This window comes from Arvicola amphibius, chromosome 10 (assembly GCF_903992535.2).
Source record: "Arvicola amphibius chromosome 10, mArvAmp1.2, whole genome shotgun sequence".
NCBI lineage: Eukaryota > Metazoa > Chordata > Mammalia > Rodentia > Cricetidae > Arvicola > Arvicola amphibius.
This window is the reverse complement of record NC_052056.1, coordinates 111,427,208-111,438,143: the sequence shown is the minus strand read 5'-3', so window position 1 is coordinate 111,438,143 and position 10,936 is coordinate 111,427,208. Positions and strand designations below refer to the sequence as shown.

The window sequence follows — 10,936 nt, the reverse complement described above, 5'->3', positions numbered from 1 at the left end:
GCAGAGAAAGTGACGTGCAGCCAATAGAGAAAGTCTGGCTGGAGAGGGCGGGCCTTCTGTGAGTGACGCCACCAGAGCACGACTCTCGTCTGTACCTGGGATCCAGGAAGATGGTGGTGATGGCGCGTCCCGAGCGGCCGGATCTGGTTTTTGTAAGTCTGCGGCGAGACCAAGGGTGATCCGTGAGGGAAGATCCGAAGCTAGATTCCTCCTCGGCTTGGAATCTGGCTATCGGGGGGGGTTAAGCCCAGACTGTGCATGCCCAGTCCATGGGGATCCTAACGAGCCAAAGGCGACATGTCAAAACACTGACCAGGCCGGGAATAAAGAACCGGGTCCTTCAAGGCCTCAGTGAAGCGAGGAGCTTAAGGTCTTGATGTCTCGGGCCCGGAGAAGTGACGTCCAGAGCGGGAATGGGATAGGGAAAAAGCATGATCTTGATAGGCATAGTGACCAGGTTTGAGTTCTGGGACTACAAGAACCTTGAAGTATGAAGAAAAGACTAGTGATGTTGATGGCCCCTGAGATCCTAAAAAGGTGAAAATTTGGTGGCTGAAACAGAGGCTCCATATTTAAACTGCGTTTATAGTGTTCTGGGTTAAGGGCCATAACTGGTATGTGGGTTTGGAGTTACTGGGGTTTAACCAAGGGGCTTGAGCATGCTAAGCAAGCACTCTACAATTGATCTATATCCCCCCCACAAATATGTATGTACCCCAACTCCGGAGATTAAAAACCCTTTAGCTTTCAGTTTCTGGGGTAGCGTTGAGCTAAAGTACAGGGTAATGAGATCCTGAAGGGCCAGAAGTTTGATGGACCAGGTGACTGAAGTAAAGATTTAGTCACTTGGGGCTGCGGAGGTGGCTCATTTGGTAAAGTGCTTGCTGTACAAGCATAGGCCCGCAATTCAGAACCCTAGCACCCATAAAGTGCTAGTGAGAAACCCTGTCACAAAAGGCAGAGAGCAATTGAGGAGGACCTCTGGCTTCTTCCAGCGTCAGCTTCCACATGTGCATATATGAATGTATACACCTACAAAAAGTAGTATTTTTGTTTTGTTTGAGATAGGATCTCACTATGTAACTCTGGCTGGCCTGGAACTTACTGTAGACCAGCCTGCCCTTGAACTCATAGAAATCCATCTGTATCTGCCTCCCGAGAAGAGGCTGGAAGGAAGAAAAAAAATGAAAAACTTTAAAATTTTGAGGTAGGTGTGGTAGCACATACCTTTGAGTCCAGTACTTGGGAAGCAGAAGCAGGTAGATCTCTGTGAGTTTGAAGTCAGTGAGGTCTACATAGTGAGTTCCAGGACAGCCAGAGCAAATAGTGAGACCCTGTCTTGGGGCGGGGGGGCGGGGGGGAATCTTTAAACTTTCATTGTCTGGGCCTGGCATGAAGATAGGCCTGGTGCTGACAGTATGAGCATGTCTGGGAAGAAGTGTTGTGAGTAGATACAACCTATTGACAGTGGTAGAGGCCTGGCACCCGGACCTGTGTGTGCACCAGTGTTATGAAAGTCTAGAGATTATGGGGAAGACATGGGAGTGGAAAGTGGATGGTGAAAACGTCCAAAAATCACTGTGTATATGTATGAAATTGCCAAAGAATTTTTTAGAGTGGGGGAATTGGGACCAGGAAGTGGGCAGTGGGATTTACTAACCAAAGCTGATACTCGGGCAAGGGTCTCCTTAACCACTAGCAGCTGAGAAGTGTCCTTGGGCAGTTGAGCTCTGAGGGTCAGAGGTCAGCACTGACACGCCAGCACAGTGGTTCTCAACCTTCCTAACGCTGTGTCCGCATGTTGTGACCCCAACCATAAGATTATTTTCATTGCTACTTCATGACTGTAGTTTTGCTACTGTAATGAACCACAGTGTAAATATCGGTGTCTTCCAGTGGTCTCAGCTGACCTCTGTGAAAAGGTTTTTCATCCCCCAAAGGGGATGTGACCCACAGGCTGAGAACTACTGCTGTAGCATCTGAGTGACTCATGATCCTGTTTCAACAGAGGAAGAAACCATGCCTGGGACCTTGTTGTGTTGTGTTTGTTTGCTTGTTAAAGATGTATTTTTAAAATCGTGTTTGTGTATGTATTTTGTATGGTTATATGCATGTCAATCAGGTGTCCATAGAGGCCAGAGACGGGATTTATAGGTGGTTATGAGCTGCCTGACGTGAGTGCAGGGTACTGAGTTCGAGTCCTCTACAAGAGCAGTACATGCTCTTAACTGCTTGCTGAGCCATGTCTCTAGCCCTGTTTGTTTTTAAGTATGGTGTGTATGTAGTGCTTGAGTGTGTATGTGTATTGGCCAGAAATAGATGTTAGCTGTATTCCTCAGTTGCTCTCCATCTTTTTGAGACAGACTCTTCTCTCTCAACCTGAAGCTCGCCGGCTAGCTAAATGGCTGGCTAATGAGCTCCAGGGATCTACCCCTGTCTGGTTGCCCCGCATTTGAGATTATAGGTAGACACTGCCATGCCTGGCATTTACATGAGTGTTGGGGATCTGAACTCAGGGAATCATGCGTGTACATACTGACTGGGCCATCTTTCCATTCCTTTTTGGTTTTTGTTTTTGTTTTTCTTTTTTTTTTTTCATTTTAGCATGTACAAGAGGTAAGTCATGTGTGTGCATGTGGAAAATAGAGGACAGCTTAAGGAACTGAGTCTCTCCAACAATGTGGATCGAACTCAGGTCTCAGGCTCAGTGGTGGGTGCCTCTACCCACTGGGCTTCTCCCCAAAGTTGCATTTATTTTATTCTTTGAGGCCTTTTCGTTCTGAAGTGATGGAAGTGCAGGCTTGCACCACCGCCTTTTGTTGGGGCATGGAATTTTAGTCGAAGCCTAGAGTTTGATGTTAAGACCCATTATAGGATGTGACTCCACTGAGACTAACAACTGGCCTCTCTTCTCCCCTTCCCTGGCAGGAAGAAGAGGACCTTCCCTATGAGGAAGAAATTATGAGGAATCAGTTCTCCGTCAAATGCTGGCTCCGCTACATCGAGTTCAAACAGGGGGCCCCCAAACCCCGGCTCAATCAGTTGTACGAGCGGGCGCTCAAACTGCTTCCCTGCAGGTGAAAATGGCCCTTCCTGTGCTACCCTCCTCACCAGCCCCACCCCTCCGCATGCATCACAACCAAACAGCAGTGTGTCCCAGGTTTCTGCTGTTGTCCCTTCCTGAACCACAGCCCCCAAGGGTCACACCTCTCCCTTCCTGAAGCACAGCCCCCATGGGTCACACCTCTCGTGTCCCAGTCTTTCCCTTCCTCATGAGCTCTCTCACCCGTCCTCAGAGCAAAGGAAGGATTCTGGGGTTTCATGAGCCATCGTGTCTGTCTTTCCCGCTCTCTAGCTACAAACTCTGGTACCGCTATCTGAAGGCACGCCGGGCACAGGTGAAGCATCGCTGCGTGACTGATCCTGCCTATGAAGATGTCAACAACTGCCATGAGAGGGCCTTTGTGTTCATGCACAAGGTGGGGAGCTGGAGAGGGGCTGTGCGGTGGGAACTATTTCCCCAGGGATATGTAAACAGATGTCTACCCCCTCCTTACAGTGCTCCAACAAAACAAAGTATAGGTCCACCTAAATGTTCCACTGACTTGAGGAACTAACGAGTTTATTGGGCTCATTTACAGAGCCTCAGTGAGGGGTAATGAGGCCTCTTGCCTCCCTGCTGCCCTTATGCCCTAGATATGCATGGCAAGCAAGCCATGGAGCCTGTGGCTCAGACCTGGACCATCACTCTTCGTTATTTCCAGATGCCACGTCTGTGGCTAGACTACTGCCAGTTCCTCATGGACCAGGGCCGAGTAACACACACCCGCCGCACCTTTGATCGTGCCCTCCGGGCCCTACCCATCACACAGCACTCTCGCATCTGGCCCCTGTACCTCCGCTTCCTACGCTCCCACCCACTGCCTGAGACCGCTGTGAGAGGCTACCGTCGCTTCCTCAAGGTAAGCAGCACTGAACAGTCCAATTGCCAGGTCGGGTACCAAACCTTGGCTCACTGGGATAAGGGCCCTCATGCAACAGAGAGGCTGCAGGAAGAGGCTCCTATGAATAGAAACAGCTTATTTGTGACTTTTTTTTTTTATGTGTGTGGGTGTGTGGCATGTAAAGGCTCAAAGTTGACCCTGGATATCTTCCTCAGTTACTCTGCACTTTATTGAGGTAGGATCTCTTACTGAGCCGAGAGCGTACCAGCTAGAACTCTAGCCCCAGGGAGCCGCTCCAGTGTTGCCATGGCTACCCAACGTTTATGTGGGTTCTAAAGATTCAAGCTCCAGCCCTCACGTTTGCAAGGCAAATGTTTTATACACTGAGCTTTCTTGCCAGCCCCTGTGGTTTATTATGTTTGGTTTTTAAGTAGTTAGCTTTTAGCTTGTACCTGTTCCACAGCAGGCATAGAGATGAGAGCTAGGGAGAGCATGCATAAGGCAGTCACCAGCACCTGCACCGGACTTTCAGACTAACTGGTAGACACATGCATGAACCAGTTACGTGAAACAGAAGGAAACCCTGGCCATGGGAAGAGGTGAGAGTAAGAGACACATGCAGTGGGCAGCATAGCAGGCAGAGCATGTGTGCTCAGGCTTGTGATAACTATTGTCGTCAGTTCCCTAGCACGCTACGCTTGGGTGGCAGCTTGTGACAGAAGCAGGTCCTTTCCTGACCATTGGAGTCTAAGTTGGACTGCTTAGAAGTAGTTGAACAGGGTGGTGGCTGGGGGAGGTGTCAAGGCTGGACCACTCAGGGCTGAGGCTGAAGGCCCAGGCTAGATTACTGCCTCGATCCTCTTCCTCTGGCTGTGACAAAACACCCTAAATCAATATAAGGGAGAAGGGTTTGCTTTGGCTCACGGTTCAGGGGAGCATAGACGAGAAGAAGCTAGTAGTCACATCACATCCAAGATCAGAAAACAGCATGCATGCATGCTTGTGTGCTGCTCACCGTGTCTGCATTATACAGGATCCTTGCCCAGGAAGTGATCCCATCCATAAGGAACGTGAGCGTTCTCATATAAATTAACATAGTCCAGATAACCTTTCACACACATGTTGTAACTACAGACCCATCTCTGAGATGATTCTAGAGTCTGCCGGGTTGATAGTTAACATTGACCAGCATAAGTACTGTAGCCAAGCTAGACCCATGGGATCAAGACTGAACTGTTGAGCTCAGACTACACCCACCAGAGACCTGAGGCTGGCTGAGTTGAGCTGGCTGTTTGCTAAAAGACTTGTAAATGGGGTTGGGAGGCCTTGAGTCACTTAGTCAGGAGAGAAATGTCATCTCCTGCAGCCCCGTTCACCAGTGGGGTGGGTCTTCTCCAGCTCAGTCCTGAGAGTGCTGAGGAATACATTGAGTACCTGAAATCCAGTGACCGGCTGGATGAGGCTGCACAACGCCTGGCCACCGTGGTGAACGACGAGCGCTTTGTGTCCAAGGCGGGCAAGTCCAACTACCAGGTGGGTCTGGTGGAATATGGAGGCTGGGTGAGAGGTGCCCTCCCTCCTGGACCAAGACTGAGGTGTCCCCAACACCCTGTGTCCTGCAGCTGTGGCACGAGCTCTGCGACCTTATCTCCCAGAATCCGGACAAGGTACAGTCCCTCAATGTCGATGCCATAATCCGTGGTGGACTCACCCGCTTCACCGACCAGCTGGGCAAGCTATGGTGCTCCCTGGCTGACTACTACATCCGCAGTGGCCACTTCGAGAAGGTATGTGGGTACCTAGGCCTCCGCTGTGAGGTGGGTCTCTGGAGGACACTCAGAGTGCATGGCCAGGAAACAACCACATGCTATGTGTGACACATCACATAGTCCACATATTTCCATCCCAGCAGTAAGGATGGGTGCAGAGCCCTGTACAGAGGCTAACCTTCAGGACAGGCTGACTCAGGGTCTGCTTCTCTTACCTCCTCGTCATGTGGTCTGGGACCTCATATGTGTGAGTGTCCTGTTTGAGAGCTTGTTTGGAGGGGTCTTGTGAATCTTGCAAGTTTAATTTATTTTCTGAGCCTTAGGAGCCTCCTTCCTCCTCCTGAAGGGAGTGTTGCAATTAGGAAAAAATAGCTTTGTAGCAAGCTGAGCTCAGAGTTCTGTGGGAGCTGAAGCGTCGCTGATCACTTGTTCCTTTGGTTGGTTGGTTGGTTGGTTGGTTGGTTGGTTGGTTGGTTGGTTGGTTGGTTGACTGGTTGGTTTTTCAGGACAGGGTTTTTCTGTGCAGCTCTGGCTATCCTAGAACTCGCTTTGTAGACCAGGCTGGCCTCAAACTCATAGAGATCCACCTGCCCCAGCCTCACGAGTACTAGGATTAAAGGTGTGTGCCACCACCGCCTGGCACTCACCTGTTCTTTCAAAGCCAGTGTTTTATTGCTTACATGTGTCTCATGTAAGTCTTGAGATGGTGCTGCACAGGGGACTACCCAGCTTACAAAGGAGACCCTGCAGTTCCAGGCTGTCACGCAGTGCAGGGCAGGAACGGGCCAGCGGGGCTCCACTCTGTGCTCGGCACTTGTTAGCCCTCAGTTGCTGGCGGTGGGTCCTTGTGGGTGGGCTCTCACACTGTGTCTGAACCCACAGGCTCGGGACGTGTACGAGGAGGCTGTCCGCACTGTGATGACTGTGCGGGACTTCACCCAGGTGTTCGACAGCTATGCCCAGTTCGAGGAGAGCATGATTGCAGCAAAGATGGAAACTTCCTCTGAACTGGGGCGTGAGGAAGAGGGTACGGTGTGGGATAGTGGACTTGGGGGGAGAAGGTTGAATTCCAGCCATTGTGGTGGAACAGGCAGGCAAACAGAGAGGCTGGGTGGACACCGAGGTCAGGGTATCCTGGAGTAGCCATAATTGTGTACAGGCGTGGCAGGAGGGCTGGGGCTAGGTACAGGGTAGTCAGCTTGGCTCTTTAGGGTCTACAACACTGGGCTTAGAGACAGAGGTAGCCAAGGGCCTGTGCTGTCACCTCCAACCTTCCTAGCTTCATGAACGTGTTTGGCTCCCAGATGACGTGGACCTGGAGTTGCGCCTGGCCCGCTTCGAGCAGCTTATTAGCCGGCGGCCCCTACTCCTCAACAGTGTTCTGCTGCGCCAGAACCCACACCATGTCCATGAGTGGCACAAGCGTGTGGCCCTGCATCAGGGCCGCCCCCGTGAGGTGCGTGATGGTCCACCAGCCCATGTTGCCCTGCCTCTTAGAGCTGCCATGGCCAAACTCTGCCCTTACCTATCTGATCCTCCTGTTCCAGATTATCAACACATACACGGAGGCTGTGCAGACAGTGGACCCTTTCAAGGCCACAGGCAAGCCCCACACGCTGTGGGTTGCATTTGCCAAGTTTTATGAAGACAACGGACAGCTGGATGATGTGAGTTACATTTGTGCATGCATCTGCGTACAGGTCTTTTCACCATGGGACTTAGGGGTGGCCAAGTGGCAGGGTCTCACTCAGTCTCTGCCCATCACCATAGGCCCGTGTCATCCTAGAGAAGGCCACCAAGGTAAACTTTAAGCAAGTGGATGACTTGGCAAGTGTGTGGTGCCAGTGTGGGGAGCTGGAGCTCCGGCATGAGAATTACGATGAGGCCTTGAAGCTGCTGCGGGTAAGGATGTGAAGACCAGCCAGGGGTGGGTACTGGGGCCCAGGACAACCTCTCAGTGTCTCATTGCCTCTGCTACTGTCTCTCCACAGAAAGCCACAGCATTGCCTGCCCGCAGGGCTGAGTACTTTGATGGTTCAGAGCCAGTGCAGAACCGTGTATACAAGTCGCTGAAGGTGTGGTCCATGCTTGCTGACTTGGAGGAAAGTCTAGGCACCTTCCAGGTCAGCTGCCATGGACAGGGGTGAGGCAGAGCTGGTTGCCAGCCCCAGAGTGGAGCATTCCCTGACCTGTTTCTGTCCCCACAGTCAACCAAAGCCGTATATGACCGAATCCTGGACCTGCGCATAGCCACACCGCAGATCGTCATCAACTATGCCATGTTCCTGGAGGAGCACAAGTACTTTGAGGAGAGCTTCAAGGTGAGCCATGCACTAAGACTGCAAGTCAAGGCCAGGGCACAGTAAGGGGTTCCTCGTGGTCTGCAGATGTTCTCTCTCTAGCACTGTCTATATGCCTGTATTTAGACACATCAGGACCATGGGATAGGGGCTTGGCTTAGTTATTCTCGCTGTTGTCAGGACGGAACGTCTGACAAAGGCAAGCTAAGGCAGGAAGAGTTTATTCTGGCTCACATTTAGAGGATTTATTGCATCATGGCAGGCAAGGCATGGCAATGGAAACATCCTATGGCTATTCCTGATGCACCTGCAGTCAGAAAGCAGAGAGGGGCAAATGTCGGCGATTGGCTCAGTTTCTCCTTTTATGTAGTCTAGGATTGCAGCCCATGGGATGGTACCTTCCCCCCCTCCCCCGACACACACACACATTTAGGATGGATCTTCCTGCCTCAGTTAACATAAGTAAGACATTAAAATTTGTCCTTAGGTCATTCTAGAATCCTGTTAATCTGACCCTAGAATCCTGGTAAGCTGACAACAGTAACTATCATGGGTCTGTTTTTATTCCTTTTAACAGTGCTATGTATGGGACCCAGGACTTTGGGTGTTTGAAGCAGGGGCTCTTACCACTGAGCAACATCTTGGTCCTTGATCTCTTGTAAAGCCACCAGTCATTACTGGTTAGGCTTACCCTAATAATATCATTTAAGTCTATTTCCTCTTTTTCAAATAAAATGCTTCCATGGTAAAACACTGGGCATCAGGACCTGGGTGCATGGATGCTGTGGGATATGGGCACTTCCCCTATAGCCTGGTACTGAGTCTTTCTCCAGGTACTTGTGTGAAATAGAATAAATGTCCGTGCCATGTGTGCAGCTCCCGTTGGTTTTTATTCAGGTGATAGGGTGTAGGTGGATACAGTGGTGGGTGGTTGGGTTTATGTTTGTGATGGCCATAGGCAGATACACAGGTAGGAGATTGCATTTATTCACATGTCCCCGATCCTGCCTAGGAATGTGAACCCTTTCCTAGAATATTGGGTGCCCGTGTTTGTAGAGGTCAGGAGCTACCTCACCCATGAAGTTTAACAGGTCCCTGTTGTGCCAATACCTTAGGCCCTTGTAGTTGGTGAGAGACAAGGGGTCCAGCGCAGGCTTATGGAAGACATGAACCAAGGGCATCTGGGTGCTGACACCTCCATATCTCCCTTGGAAACAGGCATATGAGCGTGGCATATCACTGTTCAAATGGCCCAACGTGTCAGACATCTGGAGCACCTACCTGACCAAATTCATTGCCCGCTACGGGGGCCGCAAGCTGGAACGCGCACGGGATCTCTTTGAGCAGGCACTAGATGGCTGCCCGCCCAAATATGCCAAGAGTGAGAAATCTGGGCTGTCACGGGACATTGGGATGGGCGGCGTGGGCTGAGCTTTGAAGTGCTAACTGGACCCTCTTGTCCTGTGCAGCGCTGTACCTGCTCTATGCACAGCTGGAGGAGGAGTGGGGCCTTGCCCGTCATGCCATGGCTGTGTATGATCGCGCTACCAGAGCAGTGGAGCCAGCCCAACAGTATGATATGTTCAACATCTACATCAAGCGGGCTGCCGAGATCTATGGTGTCACCCACACTCGTGGCATCTACCAGAAGGCCATTGAGGTACCTACTGCTAGTGTATGGGGTTGGGGGTCAGGCAGACAGAAAGATCGCAGAAAGCCTGCCTGTGTAGAGGAGGGGGCAAAAGGCCTTCCTGAAGCCAGGTACTGACTACCCCCACTCTCCCTAACCGCACGGTGCCAGGTGCTGTCTGATGAGCATGCCCGTGAGATGTGCCTACGGTTTGCAGACATGGAGTGCAAGCTTGGTGAAATTGACCGCGCCCGGGCCATCTACAGTTTCTGCTCCCAGATCTGTGATCCTAGGGTAGGGCTGGGTCTGGGTTCGGGGAGGTATGGGTGGGCAATGGGGATCTGCACCAAGCACCTGGATCACCCACATGCCTGTACCCCACCACAGACAACTGGGGCATTCTGGCAAACATGGAAGGACTTTGAGGTTCGGCACGGCAATGAGGACACCATCAGGGAGATGCTGAGGATACGTCGGAGTGTGCAGGCCACATACAATACTCAGGTCAACTTCATGGCCTCACAGATGCTCAAGGTGTCCGGCAGTGCCACAGGCACCGGTGAGCTGCTCCCTTTCCTAATCATGACCAGGCCACAAGGGGCAGTGTCTTCCCCATCTCAGAGCCTTGGCCGCCTAGGACTGGCAGCCCCAGGAGTCAGTCCTGGGCATCTCAGCCTGAACTGGTCCAATGCACCCCACAGTGTCTGACCTGGCTCCTGGGCAGAGCGGCATGGATGACATGAAGTTGCTAGAACAGCGGGCAGAGCAGCTAGCAGCTGAGGCAGAGCGGGACCAGCCCCCTAGGGCCCAGAGCAAGATCTTCTTTGTAAGGTGAGGACAGGAGGGTGCATGGTCCAGTCCTTCTTAGGGAAGGGGCGTTCAGGGAGGCTGTGGGGGAGGGAGTACCACTGAGACCACCTTCCCTCCCCAACTCTAGGAGTGATGCATCCAGGGAGGAGCTGGCAGAGCTGGCTCAGCAGGCCAATCCCGAGGAGATCCAGCTGGGCGAGGAAGAGGACGAGGATGAGATGGACCTGGAACCCAATGGTCAGTGGCCGGCCTGCCCGGGGTCAAGGGTAGTAGAGGTGGGCCACTCTCCATCCTACCCCCAGAGGAGTAACCACCTCAACCCTACCTTCCCCCACAGAAGTCCGACTGGAACAGCAGAGCGTGCCAGCTGCTGTATTTGGGAGCCTGAAGGAAGACTGACACCCTCCACACTGTTTTTTCTCGCCATCGTCCCTCCCCCATACCCACCTCTGTAATACAGCCCCTCTTTGTACATCACTGTCT

The 10,936-nt window shown here is 51.9% G+C and overlaps 1 protein-coding gene across 1 annotated transcript; it reads left to right on the top strand.

Annotated features, from left to right (window-relative positions):
• The first annotated feature begins 10 nt into the window (after positions 1-10).
• On the top strand, positions 11-10,925 carry Xab2 (XPA binding protein 2). Its single transcript, XM_038345577.2, has 19 exons — positions 11-152; positions 2,929-3,077; positions 3,356-3,479; positions 3,765-3,962; positions 5,343-5,477; positions 5,567-5,731; positions 6,596-6,740; positions 7,018-7,169; positions 7,261-7,380; positions 7,484-7,615; positions 7,705-7,836; positions 7,921-8,034; positions 9,232-9,394; positions 9,483-9,673; positions 9,815-9,937; positions 10,031-10,202; positions 10,345-10,474; positions 10,581-10,690; positions 10,791-10,925. Exons 1-19 carry the CDS (start codon positions 111-113, stop codon positions 10,850-10,852), a joined length of 2,559 nt encoding a protein of 852 aa, XP_038201505.1. The 5' UTR covers positions 11-110; the 3' UTR covers positions 10,853-10,925.
• The last annotated feature ends 11 nt before the right edge of the window (positions 10,926-10,936 follow it).

Excerpts from the sequence above, each read along its gene's own strand:
- Xab2 (XM_038345577.2), top strand. The coding sequence starts at position 111 with ATGGTGGTGATGGCGCGTCCCGAGCGGCCGGATCTGGTTTTT. Across the intron at positions 5,478-5,566 it reads CGGGCAAGTCCAACTACCAG|CTGTGGCACGAGCTCTGCGA; the intron begins GTGGGTCTGGTG and ends TGTGTCCTGCAG. Across the intron at positions 7,837-7,920 it reads AAAGTCTAGGCACCTTCCAG|TCAACCAAAGCCGTATATGA; the intron begins GTCAGCTGCCAT and ends CTGTCCCCACAG.